Source organism: Polypterus senegalus, chromosome 10 (genome assembly GCF_016835505.1).
Source record: "Polypterus senegalus isolate Bchr_013 chromosome 10, ASM1683550v1, whole genome shotgun sequence".
Taxonomy (NCBI): Eukaryota; Metazoa; Chordata; class Cladistia; order Polypteriformes; family Polypteridae; genus Polypterus; species Polypterus senegalus.
Window position 1 is genome coordinate 130,977,867 of NC_053163.1, and position 27,721 is coordinate 131,005,587.

General features: G+C 35.0%; 1 protein-coding gene across 1 annotated transcript in view; it reads right to left on the minus strand.

The window, feature by feature from the left end:
- Positions 1 to 2,094: 2,094 nt before the first annotated feature.
- Positions 2,095 to 27,721, minus strand: part of rnf126 (ring finger protein 126) — a 53,373-nt gene continuing 27,746 nt past the window's right edge. Inside the window, exons 2-9 of the mRNA XM_039766655.1 lie at positions 23,046 to 23,104; positions 21,579 to 21,639; positions 21,183 to 21,418; positions 20,522 to 20,590; positions 20,104 to 20,173; positions 14,181 to 14,274; positions 11,857 to 11,972; positions 2,095 to 2,715 (exon numbers count right to left, since the gene is read on the minus strand). Of these exons, the coding sequence (XP_039622589.1) occupies positions 2,566 to 2,715; positions 11,857 to 11,972; positions 14,181 to 14,274; positions 20,104 to 20,173; positions 20,522 to 20,590; positions 21,183 to 21,418; positions 21,579 to 21,639; positions 23,046 to 23,104 (855 nt within the window). The 3' untranslated portion in view covers positions 2,095 to 2,565. The remainder of the gene's footprint in view (positions 2,716 to 11,856; positions 11,973 to 14,180; positions 14,275 to 20,103; positions 20,174 to 20,521; positions 20,591 to 21,182; positions 21,419 to 21,578; positions 21,640 to 23,045; positions 23,105 to 27,721) is intronic.

Below are 27,721 nucleotides of genomic sequence, written 5' to 3' on the forward strand. Positions count from 1 at the left end.
TTATAAAAAGCAACCAGCATTAAAGTTGTGTAACCCTCTGCCAGAATGCTACACAGCAGGAAAGGCTGGGTTTCACTTTGAAAAATACAATGGATTCAGAAAGTATTCTGACCCTTTCACCTACTGTAACTTTAACCCAAAGAACATCTGTGGAAAGTCTTGAACATGGCAGTTTGCAGAAGCTTCCCATCCAGTCTTATAGAGCTTGAGAAGTTCTGCAAGGAAGGATGAGATAAATTTCCTCCATCAAGATGGGTAAAGCTTGTAGAGACTTACCCAAGAAGATTCAAAGCTGTAATGTCTGCCCAAAGGGCTTAGGCAAAGTACCAAAATAAGGGTCTGGATACTTCTATTGATTGAGAGATTTAGTTTTTGATTTTTAGTAAATTTGCAAACCTTTCTGAAAACATGTTTTTCATTTGTCATTGTGGGCTATTGAACGTAGTTTGAGGAGTACAAATGTCAAATGTATCCATTTAAAATTAATCTATAAAACAAGGCGTGCAGAAAATGAAGGGATCTGAATAATATCTTAATCTGCTACATATCAATTTCCATCCGCAGGTCAAAAGAGATGTATCCAAATTGCACACAAGGAGGAAATATTTCCAAACTTAGATATCAGGTCCTTGAAGCTGTGGGGTTTTTCTCCAACTAAATCATTAATTGGAGAAAATGCAAATTGACATCCAGTTTTACTGAACACATTATTTCTTAGTCACTAAATTGAATATGGCAATGCAGGAATACTTTGTTGATTTTGCATTTCTAAGGAATTTAGCAAAAATTTGTCTTTGTCGTACAATAAACAATTTTCCTGAGCTTACGTGTTAAGATTTTCTTCTACTTTTAAAGTGCATCATATTAAAGCAGCCATATAATCTTGAGCATAAAGGTGTTAGGAGAACTGAAGTAATAACTTAAAATAATTTTAAAACATTTCAAAGCTATGGCAAAACATTGATCCAAGTTGGCTTATCCTAGCCACAGTACTAGTACTATAGCACTACGTATGCAAAATATCTAATAGATTGTATTCACTCTCTGAGGTCTATATCCAACTTCAAAGAATGTAGACAGAAACAAAGTGACAAACCAATAGTCATGAATTAAAAAAAAAAAAAAACAGCAAATATCTTGATTAATAAATTGGAAGAAAAAAAAACAAAACAGTGCCCATAGTGAGGTACCAATAACTGAGGTTGGGAGCTGCTGCACTAACACAGCAAAGATGGCAACTGGAAATGACAGGTGGTGAGAGACATGACATTTAAACAGAGCACGCATCAAGCTTTACACTGCAACACAAAGTAGTGCTGATGGATTCCCCATTGATTGCCTGTGGAGTGTGGCAATTATATCAGGCACAATCAAATAGTTCATGGACAGCTTTTGTTTTAATTTTGTTTGCACTAAAAACATGCAAAAGTCCTTATTTTTATTTTCAGAGTTAAAAAAATAACTTTTATGATTAAAAGTTCACTACTGACCCACTGGGATCACTCAGGAAAAGAAAATCCACATAAAAATGTAAACAAAGCTGACTGATGATCCAATTTTGAGTAGCGCATATTTTTGTATTTATCCTGTCCAAGTATTTTAAGGACTCAAAGTCAAGATGATTACCGGGCTCTCCTTTAGGCACTGCTCCCCACTACTATAACAAACTTAAAAAAATAAATAAATAAAAATAGAATCAACTTGAGCCAGGTGCCAAACCAAGATTTTGGCTAACCACTACTTTCATTGTTAACATAGAACCCAAAAATCATATAGTTCCTGAAGTTTCAATCTTCACAAAACATTTTTTTTACCAGCCTTTTCATTTCTCTACCTCTTGTCACATTTTTCAAATTACTTTAATGGGATATAATACAGATTTTAATAAAATATATATATATATATATATATACACACATACATACACACACATATACACATATACATATATATACACATATATGTATACACATGTGTATATATATATATATATATATATATATATATATATATACACATATACATATATATATACACATATATGTATACATATATATATATATATATATATATATATATATACACACACACACACACATATACACACACACACACATATACACACACACTTTATGATGCTGAAAGTCCTGTACAGTGCCTAAGAAGACATTTTATAAATAAAAGAAAAGAAAAAAAAAAAACAGAAAAGAAGGCCTCCTACTGACTTGTATAAAAACACTATTGTGGTTGCAGCTGGGAGTAGCTAATGATGTTCGGCGTACCCAACTTTTAAATGGTTTAAAATTGCAACCTTAAGAGACTGCTTGTGGAATGCCACTCTGTTTCACTATCCCATTCAAAATGTTCTCTGATGTTGCTATGGACAAAGGAAGAGGGTGTTTTTGATCATAGAGGAGAAGCTGGTATCTTGCCGTGGCATTTTCTTTGCTTCATTGTTCTTTCTCACTACCCTTGATATTCCCATGTTGCTTTTCCCAATGAACAGAATTCAGGTGGGACTGCAGGTGTGAGTCCATATGAAGGAGCGGATCGGAACCTTGTGTTTTAAGAGTTATTTCCTGTATTTTCATTGCTCGGTGAACTGGAGGAAGAGGAAGAAGAGGAAGAGGAATAATTCATCCCTGATAACCCTGGAGGATTTGTTGCTGTGTTCTGTCCACTTAGGCTTTTTCTGCATACTGGACATGTATCATGCTTAATGGAGACAAAAGAAAGAAGATGAAAAATATTAGAAAAGGTTTTACATCTGCTTCATTAACAAAGATACATGTTAAATAAATCAGTACAGCAAGAAAGCCATAAGCCACCTTTAGGCGATTCCACTTATCCATAGAACTGAAATACTGTAACAGAACTGCAACGCACTTCTCCAAGGCAGTGAAAAAATTTTTCACTTTACTTTGCCCTTAATGGTATTATGTTAAATCATTTGAGAGAGTATGATACTATTATGCACTCTATAAAACAATATCTCAGCTTAATGGATATTTTATTTCATAAACATGACATTTATGTATTTTGCCTTGGAAACTTGTTAACTGAGGCATTATTAATACATACAAAAACACTGACAATGGCAGTAAACAGGAATAACAAAAAAGCATTACATTTTATCAAATATGTCAATTTAGAAGCAGCTAAAGTATTGATTTTAGAAAAAGTACCTTCCACATTTCAAGAATCATGTTTGACAGAAAAGGCTGTTATGTAATTTAATTTTCATCAAATACTATTGGTACAATCTTTTCTGTTGGAAGAATACATACTCTTGTTGTGTTCAGTGAGACTAGCATGGGTGGAGTTTAATCTAAACAAAGTGTAAAGGAAGCTACACTGAAAACAGGAAAAGCTAGAGCATAATATTATGAAATAAATGAGACACTTTAGCACAATATTATTTTTCAGCTAATAATGTTAAAAAAATGTGTCTAGCTGGGACGCAGTTTGAAGTAATCCTCTTACTTTGAAGCTGTGCCATGTAGCACACTTAGGCTACATGTAAACACCCAACTGAAGATCTTCAGAAAGCTTATGAAAGAATTGTGGCACAACTTGCTGCCTAAAATGATTGTACTTTCTGAAGCTTGCTGCAGTTCCAAATAAGCATGTCTCTGCCCTCTAGCAGAAACTGCAACTAGAACAAGACACAAAGCTGTACAGCTTTGGCAAAGTCACTTGCTAGCGAAATAAGCATATACAAGCAGCTAGTATATAATAGATCTGTGCCCAGATATAAAATTGGTAGAAAATGTTAGGCAATGAAAGGGCATTCACCATCAAAACATATGTTAGATTTAACCACCTTTTGTTCTAAACCTTACTGTAGCTGCAGACTATAAATGCTCTCTTTCTCTTCTAAGGCTGTGCTTTCTCTTTTGTCTTTGATCTGAGCAATGAGCCTAATCATCATCATCATCTTCATAGCTGGACACAGTGATGCTATAAAGAAATGTTTGTCTGCCTATGTCTTTATCAAAATGTAAAATTCATGATGGAAAAACAAAACATAACTTTGAGAGCTTAAATCACTATCAAAGTACAATATACACTGCACCACTCAAGAAACAAGCTACAAATAACAATCCTAACAGGGTAGAAAGGATGTTGTATATGCAAAAGAGAATTAAGTAAACTTGACAGTTAAGCTTGGGAAAAAAAAGGAGTCTCACAAAAATATATTTCTGTGAAAATAATATGGATACTCATTTTTCTGATAGGTGTTCAATGTCAAGACATAAACCTACACTCAGAAACATGCTTAGCTTTAAAGTGACATATTTAGTTTAGGTTTCAAGGCTTTATCATCACAACTCTCATGGTGCCCACTGCCCAACAATGTAAGCTACTGAGGAAGAATTTTTTTTTTAAATTGTAAATAATATTTCATTTAACAATTCCATGTTTCTGGGGCAAAAATGTACAATATGCCAAAATTGTAAACACAATAAATAACTTAAAAAAATAACCAAATTATCCTATAAAAATATTTTTGCTGTTCAAATCCAAGACAATTTGATACTTTAAGAAGTACTTTTTACAATAATAAGGAAAAATGACGAGGAAATGTTACGCTGTACCATCAACATGCAATTACAAAATCAACAGACTGTTTTCTGTATGCATTTGATCTCTTACTCTATGCTTGAGGTAACAATTTATCTCAAGAACAATCACAAAATGGGAGTTCATTAATTCAGTACATCAGTTTTGTCATGTATATTTTGATTAACAAAATATGCAAACAAAATTTTACCAAATATTAACAATGCATCATTGTATTATGTTTGTTACTAGAAATTAGGGATGCTGCAACAAAAACTTTAAAACACATTAGTTAAGTACAAAATATTGAAATGAATTTAAAATTAATCAACAGTGAAAACCAACAGCAAAAAAAAAAAAAAAAGCTTAAAGAAACAAAAAAGATAACTGTTCAATAACAGCAATCCAATCTTTAAAAAAAAATTAAATGGTGAGTTGAAATGTCAGTGCAAAGCTTGAGTATGCCTGGTGAGAACCTTTCTAAATACATTCTAAGGGGGATTCCCTCCCTGCTTATATATTCTGCTACAGTCAAAACTGTAGTTTTTCTAGATTAGGAATGTTTCCTCTACTATTTGGTACACTATGGAGCATTGTTTTCCCAGAAACTGCTGAACCATGGCTGAAATGCACCAAATCTTTCTCATTAATGTATTATTTATGAGGATAAAAGATAATAATATTGTTAGATTTCAGTAGAAGACCGCAAAACATTAAAAAAAAAACCCTGCAATAATAGAGTAAACCTGCAAGAGCTCAAACACTTCTTCAGATTTTACTTATTAGACTGCATGGGTCTAGTAAAAGAAGTGTGAGAAGTAATTAAACTGAGATGTATATAAAATAATGCAAGGTGATAATCAAACAACATAAAAGTGGGAACTTTTCACACATTTAAGTACCTGTGGATGCACATCAATGACAGATTGGACTAGTCTAATAACACAGAATAAGAAAAGGCACAGCTGGCTCTCACAGGAGGCTGTGTTCCTTTAAGATGGATAATGACATCCTTCATATTTTCTACACCTCTGTCATAGCCAGTGCATTTTTTTTACACATTATAGTAGCCTGGGTTAGTAATTTAAAAAGAGGACCACTGAATCAACACGCTAATTAAAAAGGGTTGGGGCAGTTATCAGATGCTCTCTGGACCACCTGGAGGTAGTAGCAAATAAGAGAATTAAAAGAAAACTCAGTGTTATTATAAACAATGCTGCAGATCTTCCCTCTGACACACAAACTCTTACTTTTAGCCAACATATTATTCAGCAGATGTGTGTCAAGAAACACTACTGGGGCTCCTTTATACCAACAGCAATATGCCTGTATAATGCCTCATTGTGACTGCCAAGTCAGAAGTTTTTTTATTTAACCTTCCATTTTAGTCTATCTGGTGTGTGTGTATATTTACAGTATTTGTCTGTCTGTTCAGTAAGATTTTGTAAAAAGCCAAATTTACCCTGGGTCAAACACATTGTAAAGTTTTAATTTGCTATCAGAATAATTCAATATTGTCTTAAGAAAACCGTCTGGATAATCTAGATTCCTCCCACATCTTAAAAGGAGTACATGTTAAGTCAACACATGTCTCTAAATTGCCTTTGTATGAACAGGGGTGTGTGTGTGTGTGTGTGTTACAAGTGGTTGTTGTCTCATTATTAGTGGATCTTTCCTCTCAAACTAATGTTGCCAGATGTAAATATGTAAAAAAAAAAATCTCACTTGTTTTAATACAAAAATAATATTTTCAGCTATATATGATTTTTTTCTATAAACAAGCAAAATTACAGATACAAGATTATTTTGATAAGGGGTTGTTTAGTACAGCAGCTCACATTTTCGATTAGAAAAATAAAAGAAAGAAGAATTTGAAATTGCTTCACTGTAAATAATAGACTTGTTACCTTAACTCTTTTAGGGCGCATATCGACTTTTGTCAAAAGGATGAGTTGATGGTGGTAATCAACTGTAAATGGTGACAAAACCCACTATTATGTTTTAGTTGGACTCTCTTTGCTAGAAGGACAGTTAGCTTCATTGGTTTGACCAAGATTCCCTACACTTGCGTGAGTAGCGAGGAGCAAACAACGGCAAAAATCTGTCAACCTATGGCAACAGATCAAAGTGAATGGGTAAAGCAAAATACTCTCTGGGCGAGGTTTTGTATATTTTCTCCTAATTGGACTCTGACTTGTCAGACTCCAATTTTGATACAAGTGATTGAAAATGAAAGTGATGTACCAGGATCAGCTGATCTGTCCTCAGCTGATCGTGCTGCTGAACAGGCTCGTGTAGCCCACGTGCCTACAGCAACATCTGCCTGGTAGGATCGCCACTTACAATGATAAGAGGTACAAATCAGATTGCGAAGCACTGTGACCGCTGCTGCCGAGGCAAGTACTGCATAAATAAAATGGAAACCCATATTTATAATTACACCTCAAGAATTAGGAATGTCTTACTGGCAAGTTTAAAAAAAATAAATATGCCTATGTAAACATAGTAAACATGGGATTTAACACCCAAAAAAGCTGTAGTGCAATTAATGATTAAAAACTATAAGTGCATTTATCTTTACATAGAAAGAACTGCAATTTCCAGCAGTCCTGGAAGTGCTGCACTTTTGGGTAACCTCAGTGCACCATCTTTAAAAAGAGGGCTGTGTGTTGCTGGACAGGATTTCTTCTTGTGTTTTTTTGATTCATCACTTTCAACCGCTAATGGGATTACAAATACAACCATATGAGAATTAGAGTTCTCTGGATTTGTGTTGGTGTTCCATGCCTGATGTTTGTATGGTCTAGTCTGGGTTGGAAAACATTATGACTGTGGAGTGCTTAACACCATGTACTCTGCATCCTGGTAATACCTGGGAATTTTTTTTAGCCTTCATCTGTGTTTGGAACTGGACTGTGATTGGATTTTTATTTGTCATGTTTATTGTTGATGTTTTTGTGCTTAGTATTTTGTCGGCTTTTGTTAGTATTGGTGTTATAGAATTATTACCAGCAGGATTATTTGAATTCAGTTTTGCATGCATGTGGTTAGTTAAGGCTGGGTGGGTTTCTGGCATCCCTAAATAAATCAAATTGCTTTTCACCAGCAGTGTGAATCTGTCCATTCCGTAACCACTACTGGCAGTGTTTAATTGCCATTATCACATAACTGAATCAATGCTTGAGATTACATTTTTTTTCTGTTAAACAAATGGTGAATACTATTTTTTTTAAATTAAGCTTTGTTTCAGACAAGTACATTAATATTACAGGAAAATTTAAACAATGGTAATTATGAAGCACTTTATTTTCTTGTATGCCATGTAATGTAGATAAGTTCTTTTCATATTTTATTAGTTAAAAAGTGTGCATTTTAAGGAGATTTTATTTATTTTAGTATTTTATGGTCACTGAATAATAAGTCTACAGTACTTCATTTTTTAAATATAAAATGAACAGGTAATGCCTGTAGTCATTAGTTAAATTATAAAAATACTGACATTAATAAATTTAATATAGAACATGAGGCTTCTATACATCTTGTTATGTGGGAGCTTAATGTAAAAAGTTTAAGACATTTGAAAAAATTAAAATTAGTTTAGGAATTAGCCAATTCAATAACATGAAATTGGTGATCAGTATTAGCCCTAAAAAAACCTGATCATAACATCCCTGGTTGTAGCCAACTAACAATAGTGTCAGGCAAAAATTCATTAGAAATTAATTTTTAGTTGGCTCAGGATGTAAGACGTAAAAGGCTGTTAAAACTTTCTTTAAATGTTGAAAATGTAGCATCCATTTACAAGATTAGTTTTATTCTACCTTATAATTGGTGAGCCTTTGCTTGATATTACCTCTTGCTTGGACATGCCGCTTAAAATATGCACTCAAGTGCTTTTTTTGAAAAAGACTGACATATTATAGTATTCCCTTAGTGTTTTATTTGAGACCCAGATGATAGATTGTGGTAACAAAATACACTGCTCAAAAATTAAGGAAACACTTATTCATTTCACTTTAACATCAAGTCAGTTAAGTTTCAGGGATATCAATCTGTTCAGTTAGGAAGCACAAGCAATTGTAAATCAACTTTACCTGTTTTGGTGCAAATGAAAAGGACGTAAGGTGCACAACAGAAACAGCAAGACAAGCCCCAAAAAGGCAACAGTTTTACAGGTGGTGGCCACGGACAAATTGTTCTCTACTTATACTTCCTGACTGATTTTTCTCTAGCTTTGCATTTTGCTAGTGTCCTTGTCACTACTGGTAGGATGAGAGGGTAACTGCAACCGATTCAGGATGCACAGGTAATCCTTCTCCGCCAGGATGGCACATTTATACATACCGTTGCAAGGTTTGCCGTGTCTTCCAGCACAGTCCAAAGAGCATTGAGGAGATACCAAGAGACAGTTACAAGAGAAGAGTTGGACAGGGCTATAAGAAAGGCATCAGTCCAGCAGCAGGACTGATATCTGCTCCTTTGTGTAAGGTGGAATAGGAGGAACACTGCCAGAGCCCTACAAAATGACATCCAGCTGGCTATTGGTGTGCATGTTACTGACCAAACTGTCTGAAACAGACTCCATGAGGGTGACAAGAGAGGCTGACGTCCTCTACTTGGACCTGTGCTCACAGCCCATTATTGTGCAGTTCAACTGTCATTCACCAGAGAATACTACAATTGGCTGTTGCGCCATTGGCACCCGTTCTCTTCACAGATGAGTGAAGGTTCACATTGTGCACATGTGACAGATGTGAAAGAGTCTGGAGATGCTGTGGTGAACGTCATGTAACATCATCCAGCATGACCGGTTTGGAGGTGGGTCAGTGATGGTCTGGGGAAGCCTATTCTCGGAGGATCACAAAGATCTCCATTTGCTAGGTAACAGTACCAATTGCTGTTAGGTATTGGGATCATATCCTAGGAGCTGTTATGAGATCTTTCGCTGTTGCAGTGGGCCCTGGTTTCGTCCTACAGCAAGGCAATGCCCGGTCTCACATGGACAGAGTATGTAGGCAGTTATTGGATCCCAAAAGCATTGATGCTGTTGACTACCTTGCACGTTCACCTGACCTGAATCCAACGGAGAACCTCTGGACAGTTATATATTGGTGCATCTGACAACACCAATAGCTCCAAAGACTGTCCAGGAGCTCACTAATGCCCAGACGTCAGGAGTGCATACAGGCACACGGAGACATACACACTACTGAGTCATATTATGAGTTTACACACTACTGAGTCATATTATGAGTTGCTGTGATGAAATTCACGCAAGTTGGATCAGCCTGTTGTTTCAATTTTTGACTTTGATTTTTGGTGTGCTGTTGAATCGGCCCTCAATAGGTTGACAATTTTGGTTTCCATTAATTGTTGTTGCATCACTTTGCTCAACAAATTACACAGTATTACTCAGTAAAGATTTTCCACTTGAACATTTCATTCATCAAGATCCAATGTGCGATTTAAGTGTTCCCTTAATTTTTTTGAGCAATGTATATTCTTTTTTCATTTTTATTAATTTTTATTAAAAGCAAATAATCCATACAATCCAATCAAATTTAACAAAACCAAAATTGAATCCCCACCCAAAAGAAAGAGGAGATTCAGCCAATAAAGCAAATCTTTGAAGCAGCAAAGAAAGAAGAGTATCCTTTTCCCCGATTTTTCTAATATGCTAGTGATTAGATCCTGCCATATTATAAAATGTTTTGAAAAGATCCTGAAAGTGAGAATTAGATTTTTTTTTAAATCTTTATAGTTTGATGCCGTTTCTCATTCTTCTTGTTTAGGTCTATTATTTCTTTCTTTAAATCCTTCTTTAGATCACTCTTTATACCATGTCTCCCCCAAGTGCGGAAAAACTGCGTTCGGTCAACTCCACACTCTGTAGGCCAAATTGTAAGTCCAGTTGACGCAGCTGACTCGGGGGTTGGGGATGGGGAGGGGGGGCGGGAGATGGGTATTAGGCAATCCTTATTGCCTACCTCACTCACAGTTTTACTCCCATTTTCGCTTTTGGCTGAAGGCATTAATGCAGCATGAGGTCCTAGCAGATCAGTTTGCCTTCTACTCCTGATCAGTCTCTGGTAGGCTGCACAGTGACCTTGAGGCTGGTTTTGACTTTGAAGAATGTTTATCTGCTTTTATCCTTATTTTTTATTTCTGAACCCTTTGCTGCTTATGCTTATTTATACTTGCACATAATGTAAATACAAGATACAGTACCTCGGAATGATAAAAAAAAAAAAAGGAGTAAAATAACATGGCTGCTAATGGAGTTCAGTTCTAGCAGTCCATTTCATGCAAAGGATGGCGCCAAAATTGTACATTCTAAGAAATAGTTTACTCAAAGTTCTACAAATCTATGGTGAAGTAAAACATTTAAGTATATATTACACATTTCTAAATGTTTTTCAGTTGTCAGCTGGTAAGTAAAGCATTCCCATGTTTATAATTAGTGTCATTCTAAAACAAGAATGACAAGACATTCACTCTGCCCTCATTCTGGACAAGTACAATGAATAGATGACAAAAAATAAATAATTTGAATATATTGAAAATCAACTTTTGTCAGTCTAAATGGTGACAGCAATACCAATTTATTTTGTAGATGTAGAAGTATACACAGTTTTACAATATGATTCATATTTAATGAGGCTTGATATGATGTCACCCAACATTTTAAGGAAAACAGAGTTGCCAAAGTGGAGTTCTTTGTGACTATGAAAAAAGAAAAAAGCACACAGCAAGAAATTAAAAACGTGGCATGAGTAAAATATGAGGAGCAACAATATATGGCATAAAGACATATATAAAATTTGGCTCCAGCAGACCCCCGTGACCCTGTGTTCGGATTCAGCGGGTTGGAAAATGGATGGATGGATGGATGGACATATACAAAATAGAAGAATGATGGGTTATGGAAAGAATTGTTAAATGTCCCTGGCATGGAGTTTTCTGATCTAGTGGTCTGCAGAGACTGGGAAACTTTGTTTACCTCAATTTAAAACAGGTGGATGCACATTTAATGGTTGTTTCATGTATTATATTGAAAACAAAACTCTGAAATATCCATACCAAACAGAATGTGTGTATTATGTGGCTTTTGTGGAAAACTGATTTGATGTTTTAAAACAGCTACCACCCACAAACACCAAAGAAAGTCACTCCCAGATTAAGTTCCTGCCTCATCACTGCCCCCAAAAATTAAAGAGACCTTTGAGGAGGTAGGAAGGGAAAAGAAAATCCAAAACCTACATAACAGCAAATATTCCTGGATGAAATGCCTACCTGTTCCAGCCATGGCACAATACAGTCATTGTGGAATAAATGATTGCATGGAAGCTGCCGAACCATTTCACCAGCAGTGTAATCCTCTTTACACACAGGACATTCTAAACCCGACCCTGAAACAGAAAAGGTTTCAGGTGAAAAAAAAAAATACCAGGCATGTAAATCACAGAATTTTTACTCAATCATTTTCCACCAAACGACACCCCAATTATTATGTCATTCCCAAAGTTTAATACTAGGAAGATGTGTTCCTTTAGGATTAATATGGCTTGTATGTTTTTTCATTCACCCTAGATCTTAATTTGAAAACTAAAAAAAAATTAAATACTCTGTGCTCATTCAGTGGTCTATAAAATAGGTTCTCAACCTTCTATCTTGATGCATCCTCCCGAGTAATTTAAATGTTTTGAAGTATTCTTTGATCTTAAATTGTCAAGTACTGAATTCATGTTAGGTAAAACTAAAGGTGGTATTTTTTTAGATGTCCAAAAATACTGTATTTGGGGGTTATAACAAGGTGTTATGAATAATTTTTGGGTGTTATTTTTTTATGCATGTCACTTTTTTAAAGTTTATGTATGAACAGTGTGGTTTGATATGGAATAAAAATAAGAAAACCTTACATCTTATTTGTTGCTTCAAGTTACCTCACATAATTGATTATAGACTTTGCTGCTGCTGTTCATGCCTGTATATTACTGCATAATCAGTCACTGAACTGTACTATTTGAAATTACTTGTAACTGGAGATATACAATATTCAAATTTGTCATATGAGCTTTGGTCAAATTTTATTTGGTGCAGTGAACTAATAAACATTATGTTTGTTTGAAAAAACAATGAACAATAGAAATTTGGTGTTTGCTGAGCTGCTTTCAGGAATTAAGACCCTCCAATTGCACATATCTGAGATTATGCATTTACATTAACATATTGCATGTTGATTGTTTGAAAAAGTTAATTTTGTGCTTCAAAACATTGCAGTGTACCTCAACGTTTTTGGTGTTGTGACCCACTTTATTCCACCATTCAAGTGTCTTTGCTATACACCAAATTCCCGCCAGCAAATTGAGCACCATCATCTGACCCAAGGGAGGAGGTCTAGTGGGACAGGTAGGGTTTTGGGGGTTATGGCATGGGAACTCAGCTTGACTGTTAGAGAGGAAGGGGGGGCCAAGGTGATCAGAACGGCAACTTGCCACACAACCTGCTACCAATTGAAAAAATACAACTCGTGATCCACTGCTTAATGCCCACCATTCACCCAATGTTTAAGAAACACTGCATTGATGAATATTCTTGAAATTTTGAAACAAAAACTAGACATTTTTTTTTGGAAATGTGCCGTTGTGTGCAAAGTTGGCACACTGTTCAAGATTGGATTCTGTCTTTTGCCCAGTAGAATTGGAATAGGCATCGATTCCCAGCAACCCTGAACGCCATATGTTAGTCAGAAAATGGATGGTTGGACAGACAGCTGTAGTCATGTTAATATCAATGAAAAGATGAATGTGAGACCATTCAATAAACTCATTCAATTACAGATGACATTGGTTACAACATCATACACGCAAAGCATGCACAGTGTATTTCTATTTCCAATTCTATAATGGCATAAGAGAAATAACGGATTGATGAAAGTCTTTTTGCCTTGAAAGCATAGCTGTATTAATCATTTTTGTTAAGCTAAACACTGAAGAATTTTTAAGTTAAGACACTTGCAATTCCACATTGAAATACAAGCTCCAGAAGCACGTCTTGACATGTAACTGCAACTGAGACATCCATTTTTTTCCCTCTGCCTTTGCCTACCAGGGTCTTGACCATTTTTTAATCACATGCCAACCAGTAATAACCCTCATACTACTGGTAGTATGCATGCTACAGGTTTTGAAAACCACTGGTCTATAATGTCGCTTTCACTTTTTCTGCTTTACAATACACCTGGTGAAGTCTTGTAGTCAACTTAAGAATATAAGTATGTATACAGTGAGTTCACGTTGCATTTTAAAAGACTATTGCCAACATTAAGTTCAAGCTCCTCAACCAAACCTGATACCAGGTAAAGACTAAAAAAAGAGAAAATATTTAATATGAGCCCTTCTTAAACCAGGAATTGTTTGAATAGTAATTAGGAGGAAAACATGAACAATAATTAAGCAATAAAATAAAATCATAGTCTTTAACTTGTGGAGGAACTTTCACTTTAAGTAACTAGAAATTCACCTACTACAGCGAAACACACACACCCTCTTTCAGAGTTAAGTTGCTTCCCATTACAGGATAATTAAAACGTAGGTTGAATAAAACACTGCACATACCTACATGTTCTTCTGTAATTTGTATTGTGGGGAGGCTTTTAATCCTTTCTCGGTCTGCTGGTGGAGGACCAGTGTTTTCAAATTGATTTAGTAACTTGTTTTTCAAAAGAAACAGAAACAGATACAGTTTAGTAATACAGAGATTTTAAAAGCAAATCAAATATGATCTTGATGACAAATGCTGCTATACCTGTTAATGTCTGAAAACAAAAAAATAAGTCAGTACCCACGAACAGCCTGCGCACGGTCCTCTTTAATGCTAAAAACAAGAAATCGACAGCAGAAACACGAAACACAGTTTATAGCATTCCATGCAGTTCTTGCATCTTACGATTTAAGGTCAGTACTAAAAGTGCCAGAGAGCTGGCCAAATCTTGGCTATCAACAGACACTTAGACATAAATTCAGCATATGCAAACTTATGAACATGTTCATAATAAATAAAACTTTACAACCAATAAACACCCCCGCCCCCCAAATCACACTGACTTAGCCCCCCCATGTAATTTTTTCTCTATATTGCCTTTGATTTTTGTAAGTATAAGCATTATCCTCTGATGAAGGCTCCTGGCAGGGGCTGAAAGCTCAGGAATAAAAACTACTTTATGATACGTGATTCACTTTCTCCGTTTGTGGATCTCCAGCTGCAAATATGCAAACCGTATCACAGACCTTCTCTTCCACATATTTTATTTATTTATATATATATATATATATATATATATATATATATATATATATATATATATATATATATATATATATATATATATATATATATATATATATATATATATATATATAATATATATATATATAATATATATTTATATAATATATATAATATACACATATATACACACTAGACATTAAGCCCGTTACAATAACGGCCGCTAGATCAGTAGTGCATGAACATTAGTAGGTACAGTGTATATTAAATGGCAAGGAACCTTGACCTCATTGTTTCTTGTCAAAAATATTTTTTCAAGAAGCCTAAAGTAAAAAAATAATATAAATAAAATAGAAACGTACATGACAATACAGTAAGTATGATTATTATTGCCTTAGTGTAAAACTTTGTAACAATAAGACACAATATCTGAAGAAGATATTTAGGTAAAAGTTTCAATTTTTTTACCTCATGAATTTTTTCTGTACAATTTTTCATTATAGACAAGATTTCTTGTAAATATTCTGTCTGAGTTTGGCAACGGTTTATCTTGTTCAGGAATCTGTACGACCTTGACAACAACATCTGGAAAACTTCTAACTCTTGATAATGCAACATAAAACTGAACACGGCTGAATACTGGTTCTGGCAAGTAAATGCCAACCTTTAAGGTTTGCTCTTCTGAGTCTTTCTCTTTTAGCGTTTTTCTGACAGTCATTTTCTTTTTCTTCAATCAATCTATTTGCTCGTATTTTTCTTTGTCTTTCAGCGTTTCTTTTGTTGATGTTTACTTGTTGAACTGACCATTCTTCCAGGAGATGTTGCTTATATAGGATTTGATTGTCTGTGTCTTTTGTCCTACTTGACGTGTCTTTTTTTTGGTTGGCATGTTGTTAGTAGATACGTCCGTAATATTTTCTCCTACAGTAATACTGGCTTGTATGTGGCTGTAATATGCATCCTTTAATATATCTTTAATTTTCTCTCGCAGTAATACTGATTTGTATTTCCATAAAATGCCTGTAATTTTCTCTGACAGTAATACTGGCTTTGATGTCCGTAATATGACTTTCATTTTCTGTCACAACAGTGGGCAAACAGCAGAGTGTCCCCAGCAACTGATGTAATGTGTGGCGTGCTGCTTATAATCGTGCCTGTGGCGCTTCCCCAGCAAGTACTGTGCAGTTCCCCAGCAAGTATTTTAATCTGTGGGGGCGTGCAACTGATTATTTTGTGTGGCGTCTCCCCAACAACGGATTTTATGTGTGCTGCCGCGACTACTCATTCAGCACTCTCCCCAGCAATAGTGTCCTTTATATCTTATCATGCGCGGCCGTGGCAAGGCCATTCACTGTGTGCCCAGCTTCCAGTGTGGGTGTGCTTTATTTGCTTATCGTGAGCGGCGGAAGGGACTAGGCCATTCACTGCGCGCCCAGCTTCCAGTGTGTGCACGTCCACGTGCCGAGCGCATGGGCAGGGCACGGTACAATGTCATTAAAGTAGAACATCGTAAACTAAAAGAAACCATCTAAAAATTTATATTTAATTTACTAGATTTTCTCAAACCCTGTCAAATTATGTAGCGCATGAAATGCTTTGTGTTATTGTGTGGTGATTGGTTATGTGGAGAAAGAAAAAGGAAGGAGAGTAATTGGGGTTTTGGTACATCAGATAGAGGCAGCAAACATTACTTTGGGTAAATGTGCTATGCACAAGAATTCGAAAAGAAAGCTTCCTGGACCATTAAAAAAGTAAAATGCACATTGAGTCTTCTCATAAATAAATATTTAACTGAAGACACCTGCATATGCAAGTTGGCTTTGAAGAATACAGTAATCTCCTCGATCGCTGGGGTTGCGTTCCAGAACCCCACTTGATAGGTGAAAATCCGCGAAGTAGAAACCATATGTTTGTATGGTTATTTTTATATATTTTAAGCCCTTATAAACTCTCCCACACTGTTAACATTATTAGAGCCCTCTAGACATGAAATAACACCCTTTAGTCAAAAGTTTAAACTGTGCTCTATGACAAGACAGAGATGGCAGTTCTTTCTCACAATTAAAAGAATGCAAACATATTTTCTCTTCAAAGGAGCACTGTCAGGAGCAGAGAATGTCAGAGAGAGAAAGCGCATGACAGAAAAGCAAACAATCAAAAAATCAATATGTGCTGTTGGGCTTTTAAGTATGCGCACCGCGATAAAGCAGTCGCAAAGAAGGGAGCAATGTGAAGGTAGTCTTTCAGCATTTTTTAGAGTAGCGTCCATATCTTCTAGGCAAACAGCCTCTGTGCAAACAGCCCCTCTGCTCACACCCCCTCCGTCAGGTGCAGAGCATGTCAGAGACAGCGAGAAAGACTGAGAAACGCAAACAATCAAGCACCGCTCAGGAAGCACATCGTATATCATTGAGGAGTTTTAGTTAATACGTAATACATGCTCTGATTGGGTAGCTTGCAAGCCATCCGCCAATAGCGTCCCTTGTATGAAATCAACTGGGCAAACAAACTGAGGAAGCATGTACTTTATATTAAAAGACCCATTGTCCGCAGAAATCTGCGAACCAGCGGAAAATCCATGATATATATTTAGATATGCTTACATTTAAAATCTGCAATGGAGTGAAGCCGCGAAAGTCGAAGCGCGATATAGCAAGGGATCACTGTATTTCTTAATTTTTTTCATTGTTTTCACTTTTCTTCCCAACAGTGACAATACTTTTGCCTCTTGGTTTATGTCATAACAATTGCCATTTAAAATTTTTGTTAGGGTTGCAGGATCCTGAATTGGATACTTCTTAAATTTAATAAATAATTGTGACAGAAGTGTCCAGCCTTAAAAAAGGAAGTCATATTGAGTATTGTAAAATAATAATAAATGACCAAATTTCCCCGTCCCGCACGGTTACTTTTTCATGCCATCCGGCTGGAAAAAATTTCTGGGGAGAACAAGCCTTAAAAGCTATGTGTTACCATACATTCTAGCTGGTACTACATAGTTAAACCAACTTTTTTTTTTTTTAATTTGTTAGTCGTACTCATTTATTTTTCCAAATTACACTGTCTCTCTTACTCTGAAACAGGCTTTTCAGTGAATGAAGAATCTTCAAAAGAAACTTCAACTTGAATGCAGGTGTACTTACTGAGCTGTGCTGTAAACTAGTAGATCATGGTGACCTCTGAAACTGGGCATCTGTGTATTAGCTAATTTGGCTAATTCCCTGTCACTATCTGTCACTCCTCTGCCTCTCCATCCACTCTGGAAGAGGGGAGAAAGAAAATAAAACAAAAAACAAAACACAACACTCCATGGGCAAAGATGTGCTACTATAAACTAGAATGGTACAGGAATCTCAAACTCCTCCTGCTACAAATAAAACTCTTTGACAGCTTTTCTGAGAAGCCCTCAGGATTAAAAAAAAAAAAAACACACATGCCCTGGTGCCAAGTACATTTATTTGTTGCAGGTGTGGCAAAGTCCATATAATGGTGCAGTATGTTTAGGCACACAAAGTTATTTCGGAGAAATATGTACCATAGTGAATGTGGACAGAAGTGTAGAATCAATGATGAAGGCAAAGGTAAGTGGTGCACAAAAGTAGTTTTGGGTACAGTCTCCTATTTGGACTTTTAACTTTAATAGCAGAAAGTCAAAAAACAAAAAAAACATTCAAGCTATGCAGGGATATTTAAAAGAATATATGGATCTGTGGAATTTCTTTGTTGTTAAAGAAGTGTGCAAAAAGCATGATGCAGGATTGGTACTGGGGCAATCAATAATGTGGTAAGAAGAAGCAAGTTGAGGTAGTTTAAGCATGTGAAATGAAAAAGAATAAGTAAAAGAGCATAATGTGACTAAAGGGGCTGGGCATGAGGCGATAAAATAAATAAATGAAAAACCAAAGCAGTGTCAGATGATACGAGTAGAATGTGTCTCATTCCTAAAAATGCCAATAACAATAGATACAACAAAATTTCTTTTTAACAGGTAAAATTTACTACAAAGTCACAAACATCATATTTTACTTTCTCGGGTAAGCTGTCAGCAGACACTTAAATTGGAAATGTGTCAGATATAATTAACATCCAACAGTGAAATGAATGGAACTTGCAATTAATAGCATACTACTAGAGAAAAGTTAAAGGTTTTCTAGATTTAAAAAAAGGCTGGAAATTATGGGTTGTGCACAGGCACATAAATATTTAACAAAATTACAATTTTTAGTTGACAATGGAAAAGGGGTAACCCATACAGCACACTGTACAAAATGAAGAGACGCCAAGGATATGCAACAGATGGCTGTACAAACATATGACATACACTATAAATTATAAATTGTGCATTTCAGAAAGAGACTGAAAACACAGAAAGCATTCACTTTAAGAAACAATCTTTGGAAAAATTGTAGCAAAACAAAAAAAAAAAAACAACTATTTTTAATACTTATGGTAAGTCAGCTTTCAACCTACACCAACAGAAAGTGTTAACAAGACGAAAAGAATTATAGTAATGTAAACCTTTTTCAGCGTTTCTCTGCTTCTGTGTTTGTTTACACTTGTATACTACCCCTGCTCACTTTCCAGATTTCTATACTTCAATTGGCTGTCACTATAACAATTCACATAAGTGGGTGGAAGTTTTTAGTAACTGTAGTCCATAAATTTGATGTAATTTTCATGTAAAACTTGTTTAGAGCAATAGTTATTCCAAGATGTAAACATTTAGCACTGTGCAATAATGTGATCCTCCCTTCGTCCATAAAGCAAATTATTTCCTATAACTCCCATCCTCTTTCAATAATGTACCTTATAATGCAAATGAAAAAAATATTTTGCATATTATAATAAGTTAGAAAATGAGATAAAATTAAAAATATGAATGCCTTTTTATTGAAAAATGATGCTCTTTGCCATTTTTGAATTCTTTATTCTAACACTTTAGTTTTTTTCTTTTTAATTGGAGCCCCCATACCACCGAATTAGCAATCAATGCCACAAACTAATAAACATTTTCTAGGGGAAATACTGGATTTTTAAAAAAAAAAAATTGTATTTCCTTTATTTTATCCTGATTTCCAAATGTTACTGTTACCTTTATTTTACTATGTAATGACAAACAAATGCATTATTAAGTTTCTAAAATATTAATTTCCTTTAAAAACATTCTGTAATAATAGACTCTATGAAGGGGTTTTAATTTAATGAAAAAGAATAATTTCTTCATATCATAAATGCAAACAAGTCTTCTCTCACCTGTGTAATGATTGCATCGAGTCCATTGGCCCCCCAGGCATAATCCATTGGATTTGAGTGCAACATACCCCTGAATAATTGGAAAAAAGTTCATATTATCATCCTTAGTCTAATGAAACTTTTTAATTAAGCAAATTCAGATGATTATAACAAAAATACTATAATTTGACCACACTTGGTCAGTACATGTCAAGAGGCAATGCATATACCTTCAGAGGCTGAACACTTAAAACTCAAAAGATGAATTTTAAAAACTTAAGATGATATTTGAAGAGCACTGTCAAATTATCCATTCATTTACATTATATATCTATTAAATCAATATAATGTCCAAAATGGATACAAAAAGAAGTAATTAGTTCCTAGATTTTACTGTTTTAAAACTTAGTTAATACTTTCTGAAGCTGAAATTGCTTACCATGGACCCAGTCCTATATTTGGCATGGCAGTGGGTGCTATAATTCCATTTACTAGCTGCTGAATAATTCTGTAAAAAAGAAGCAATTAGAATTCATGTAGTAAAATACTGCCACCTAATGTCATCACAAAGCTTACAGTAAGCTTTTATTCTATTCTCTCAAAATAAATAAATACATCAATAAACCTCTGTCATAAAAACAGCCATGCAATTTCAAGAAATTTTGACAGGCTCAATCAGTAACTACTGACAGACGCCTACAGCAGAACAGAAAAATATAAATAAAAAGGACATTATAAAATGCTCCAGAGAGAAAGGTGGAACAGCAGAAAACACCTTTAGTATATGAGTGTATGACTTTTAAACATGATTCCATATACTGGTAAAATACCCACTTATTGGACAATAAAGGATGCCACTACCTTTATTTGGTAAAAAAAAAAAAAAAGTTTGACAACGTTCCCTCATTTATTTAATAAAGCACGTTGCTCTTGCTGAATCTCTAGATGACACTTCAAGGACATACAGTTGCAAAAGAACAAGCTCTGAAAAAGTTTTGACCTTGAGAAAAACATGTAGAGGCCGACTAACATATGGATGATTACTCTTTCAATAGTTCAAGAAAACAACATTTAGAAAAATATAAATAAATAAATGTTACCCCTCCAGTGTAGGGACACCCTCATGTCTGCCTGTTTGCCGTCTTGCTAGGTGGCGTGTTCTAGGCTGCATTGCCCCGTAGCGTTGCCGAGAGGCTAGTTCACGTTCCCTGCGATTTTCTGTTTCTCTATTATCCTCAGAGGTTACACTAGATCCAAAATCAAAACTCTCATCAAAAATACCCAGTGCAAACTGGCCATATCCTGGTGGAAAGCTGAACAATTGTTGGTCCAGGTTCTGTAAAGAAAGTTTTTATGTTTTTTTTTAAATTATATTGTACAAATCCATTTACTTATTAGAAAACAAAACTTAAGTGTTAATTACAAGAAATGGAACACAAGACTCCTGGTTCATATTTGCAGTTAACTATAAACCTGCTTGAAACATGACAACAAACCTCAAATGGATGGCGATTCTGGTCACTAGTTGATGCTGAAGTACTGGAACCATTTTCAGTGCTGTGTGGAAACACAATATCAACAGGCATTGGGGAGTCAGGAAGGCTGTTTTTTTTTCAGTCCCAAAAAAAGCAAAAGTGTGACCATCTCTCTTCCTAGCAGAAACAAAGGAGTGCTAGCTGTTAAACTTCAGCTGAACTCACAAGCGAGAGTGGACCAAGTTGCAAAAGTTACAGTAACAACATAACTTGTTTTCCCACTGAGAACCATGCACATAAATGAACCAAAAAGGGGACTTTTTTAATTCAGAACATTTACTAAGCTGATCTTAAAACATGTTTGAAAAATGAAGTGATAGCAATTAAAAAGACAATTGCAACTTAATGTGTTTTGCTACATATTTTTAGACCATAAATCCTCTATGTGGTTAATGTTAATAAAAAAAAATCTGAAAACTAAGGTGATTTTCTTAATTTTTCAACTGGCAAAAATGTACCATTCTATGTAGAAAGTTGAAAGTGACAGTAACAGCTATGGTTCCACAAATGACAAATCACTATCAAAAAGGAGAATAATTTTGGCGACTGAAAAAGTGAAATCATTTATATGCATCATTTTATGATGTGATAGATTCAGTTTAGATTTTTTCAATTTGTAAGTAAAATTACTTATGAGAAAATGCAATAATGTATGTGAAATAGATGGATGAATGGATGGATATTTAACCATTTATCTAAAATTTATTTAACATTTTACACAGCAAAACAGAAAAGGTTGCCTTCACAATCTCAAGACAAAATTTACTATTCACCCAAGACAATACTAAAAAATAAGCACCATAATCTAGTTATATGATATGAGTATCAAATATGCTCTTCAGAGTACAACATTACAATATTTACAAAAAATTCAATCATAATAAAATGACGTAAATGATCAAACCTTACAACATTTACATAAACAGATATATGGTAAGATATATCAAAATCTTGACAATATCAAGTTACAAACTTTAGAGAAATGCTTCATTTATACATACACAGCTTAATATGCTGTTGTGATATTTATAGAGCCAGATTAATCAATTAAATGGGAAGATCTTAACATCTTTTCTGTAAATAAATGATCAAGAGAATGCTGTACCCAGTTAAAATATGAAATGTACTTAAAATTGTGTGGCTAGACTTGTCAACTTTTATTAAAAAAACACCACTTACAGGGGAAAAAAAGGAAAATGAAAGCCAGAATTAAAGGTCAGAAATTTTATTTTTATTAACTGCAAACTGATTATGGTGTTAAGTTAGTTATTACTACTAGAATTTGAAGGCAGCTTAAGAGGGTGATTTTTAAAGAATTAGTGTCAGCATATTTATATACTAACACATAAGAATGATAGAACAATGTTTTACAATCTATGTTCTAGTGGTAAAGCAGCAACACTAAATAAAATCATCCAACTAACATACCTTCTCTCTTCAGGTAGCTCTTCAATAAAGCCAGACTCACACCTCGGGCAAGTGTACTCCTGTTACAAATACAAACAAGATTGGTATGTCAAAATGCAGATGAAATATCAACACAGTATTTAAAAACCAACAACGAAGATTCTCACAAAATGGCCTTTTAAATATATGTACTGTTTATTAGTTTGGAAGAAATAATAGACAAAAGGAAAGGTAGCTCACTATGCTCATAATTCCCTCACTTAAGCAGCTTTTCTTTTGAGTAAAGACACATGTAACATGGTCTCACATTTCTCTTTTGCCATTGCAGATACGACCCACTCAAACCTGAGATGCATTAAATTGATTTAATAATGAATACATGAATTTGATTTAATAAAATTACCTATCTGTTCTTTCATAACAAACAGCTTATTTTATGACTTGGTAAGCATTTTAATTAGGCTTGAGTACAGCTCAAAATCAGCAAAACCCTGGAGCTGGTTATTGATTTACACAGTACCAAAAAAACTTTATGGCTAGTCACTATTGAGGGAGTGGATGTAGAAATATAATACTGATCTAAGTACTGGTGGGTCCAAGTTAATGACAAGGTGGGCTGCTCTAGTAACACAGGTGGACTATATAAAGAGCAGAGTAGACATTTTATTCTTATGACACTGCATTCCTTTAATGTAGGCAACAATGATCTTAACATGTTCTACAATTCTGTGATGGCCAGTATTATTTACTATACTATGATGTGCTGGACCAGTAACATTATGTCTAAAATAAACAAGCTAATTAAGAAGGCGCATCAAGTTATTGGATGTATTCTCAACTTGTTGGAAGCTACTGCAAAGAAATGTATGAAAACAAAATTGATGGTCATTATAAATACACCTACACACCCTCTCCCTAATGCACTACTAATAAGTACTTTTATTCAATAAACTATTTAGCAAAAGTGTGTTGTCACGCCTTGGGTCACAGATTTACACAAACACAGGAGATTGCTGAGTGAGGAACTTTTATTCAAACGAACATATGTCCCTTTCAAAAGTACAACAAGCTCCGTGTGAAGACAGAGGGGACAGATCTGTCTCTCAATAAAAGTAAAAACAAACATTTTAAACACAAACATCTTCCTCTTCATAGGGGTGTGCGTCAGGAGCGGGACCCCTAACAGGAGCAGAGGACGTCTGAGGAAGGAAGGAAGGAAGGAAGGAAGGAAGGAAGGAAGAGAGAGAGAAACAAAGCAAAGAGTAAAAAAGACAGGTGCTGTTCAGTCTTTTAAGTATGCGAAGCACCGCGTGAGATGCATATCACACGACAGAGCAGCAGAAGCAGCCCAGCAAGTATGGGAGCAAAGTGGAGGTAAACTGTATTTATTCCCATTGTATCAGCATTTAAGAGGGGGTTTTGGAGGAGACTCTAGGGGTCTTCTAGGGGTGCGTTCAGCCCCCCTGTTCACAGTGTCTAGAAATGCTTCAGGAGTTTGACATGCCTATGGCAATATGCCTTTATAATGCTACTCTGAAGCCAGATAATGTGCAAAGACTGGTGCTTCTGTCACACACCTTGAAGTTTCCTCAATGGAATTTTACAGTTTTATTTTTTCAGATATCTTTGTTCAATATTGGACAGAACTTAAAGTTAGTAATTTGTTTCAAAAATGTTAATAGGCTTTCGCCTTTTTTTATATCTTTGTGCAGTAAATGACAGAACTTGTTTAAAAATGCTATAGTTTTTTCCTATGCAATGTCTGACAGAACTTTTTACTATCTTTACAGGATTTTTACACAACAGTACAGTATGTTAGATATTTGTTCTTGCTTGAATACTGAACAATTCACGTTACAGCAGAGCAGTTAACATTTATTCACACTGTAATGTCCATGCCCTGTATTTCAATTATGATTAATATTTTATTCCCTTTGAATTCATATTTTGTTTACAGTAATGGTTATTGTCTTTATTAAATGCTCTCAATTGTTTTGTTGGTTTTGGCACAATTTTTTGTGTAAATCCTGTAGGCCACTTTGAAATGGTTTACTCGTATTTGCATTGTATCATCTCAGTAACATTTTGACTAGCGAGTTTAATGTTTGTGTTATTTTATTTCAGTTTTAAGTAAATAAAATCTGCTTTTGTTAACTCGTTTCCATTAATCTCATTAGTAAGCCACAATGAATATGCTAATATCAAGAACAAAGCTAGATCAATAATACTTTTACAAATACGTTTTTAAAGGATGCAAAATATCATCTAATTATCATTATTGTCAAAGTCCCAGAAAATATTGAGATATTTTTTGCCAATATCGCACACCCCTGCATGTCTGGATTGGCGATTCTAAATTGACCCTAATTAGTGCTTGGTGTGTGTACGCCCTGCCCAGGGTTTGTTTCCTGCCTTGCGCCCTGGGTTGGCTGGGATTAGCTCCAGCAGACCTCCGTGACCCAGTTCTTGCAAGTTAAAAATGGAGTTTATAAGGGACTGGTTAATACATCTAGACTGAAGTAGCAAAGGTTCCAATTTTAGAAGACATGAGATTTGCTTTTAGGAGGAATGCATCAAAACGATTATATATACGTTTTTCCAAATTTTTATATTCCTGCCACATCTCTTGCAGCTCCAGCTTCTCGTTTGTCTTGAGCAAGCCATTTATTTCTTTCTTCATATTTTTCTGCTTTAATCTGTAATCTTGTCCCGTTACAAAAGTTGGAGGGTTCAGATGAAAAGCAACATACAATGAATTGTGGTATACTTTAACTTATCACATACAGCATTGACGGTTATAGGCTGCACATTTATAAGGCACATGCAATTAACTGAACGTTTTGATATGGGTGAACAGTTACGACAAATTTAATAACCGACAATTATTGCCTTTGAGATTATAACTAGCAAAATACCCACGCTTACCCATACGGAGAAGTAGTGTGTTAAAGAAGTAATGAAAAAGAATAGGAAACATTTTGAAAATAACGTAACATGATTGTCAATGTAATTGTTTTGTCACTGTTATGAGTGTTGCTGTCATATATATATACATACTAGCAAAATACCCGCGCTTCGCAGCGGAGAAGTAGTGTGTTAAAGAAGCAATGAAAAGAAAAGGAAACATTTTGAAAATAACGTAACCTGATTGTCAATGTAACTGTTTTGTCACTGTTGTGAGTGATGAGTGTTGTTGTCATATATATATATATATATATATATATATATATATAAATATATATATTTACACACACATAAACATATATATATATATACATACATATCTATACATATACACATACATATATATCTACATATATACCTTAATATATATACACACACATATATACACACATATACATACATACACACACATATATACACACAAATACATATATATATATATATATATACACATACATACACACACACATATATATAAACATATATATACATATACATACATATCTACATATATACACACACAGCTATTTCGTATCAGTGCAATACGCTGTTTGTTAAAACGGTTGACTCCGCTCTTACGTGCAATAACAAATCAAATCATTCAGTTGTCTTTGCTCATATGTCATTTTAGAGCTGGACGCCTGGCATCTTTTTTTGGCCACAAGTTCGTTTCTGTTTGGTGTGAGGTTCTGTGTTGTGGAGATTCTCAGGATGGATTGCAGGTGCTCATCAGTGAGGCTGTTTTGTTAGTCTTTATCACTGAGAAGAGCTTCTCACACAGATATGTGCTACCAAACATGCACAAGGTTCGAGCCGCATGTAGACGGACTTTTTGTTCTTCAAAGTCACCAAAGCGCCGTGCAAACTCAGTGCGCAATAACTCTAGCTTCGCGAAGCGCTGCATTATGGGATCTGTAGTTTATTGTGTTACCAGCGCTTCATATACCCGGGCTTTAATAACAATAATACAGTATATAAAATGATCTCGGGCGGATATAATTACACGCCGGGCGGATGTGGCCTGACCCTTGAGTTTGACACATATGGACTAAACAGAACTTGAAAAGATATATTTTTTCAAATGTGATCGCGCAATTCAGATAGAGTTGACGCAAGACTACAGCCTGCATGCCTCAATGAGTCATCCTCCCTCGCTCTTACTTTTTACCGTTCATCTAATGAATACACTGAGTATGGCTTTACCAAAACAATCATTGATGGCGAATAAAGTATCCATTATTCGAGTATGTAGAGCGGGATATATATATATACATATATATATACCCGCGTATCGCAGCGGAGAAGTAGTGTGTTAAAAAAGGTAGAAAAAGAAAAGGGAACATTTTAAAAATAACGTAACATGACTGTCAATATACAGTATTTGTTTTGTGAGTGTTACTGAGTGTTGCTGTCATCAAGGATTTGATTATCATTATTTCTTTCAATCAGGTTCGTATTTGTAGGATGTGTTGTGTTCAAGTTACATTCCGTGTTTGTCAATCGTTGTAAAGATGACAGTTTCATTCATCGATTCGTTTCTTACTGCATTAATAAACAGCTCGTCTTCTTCTTTATCTGAGACCTGACACACTGCATGCACGGGTTTTTACACTGTCTTCCTTTAGCGGGACATTGACTTTTTCCACCGTGTGCTTTGTTTCCACAGTAGCTGCATTTATGAATATGCTTATCAGACGCTTCATATTTTTTGCTGCCTTTTCAATTGTGTAATT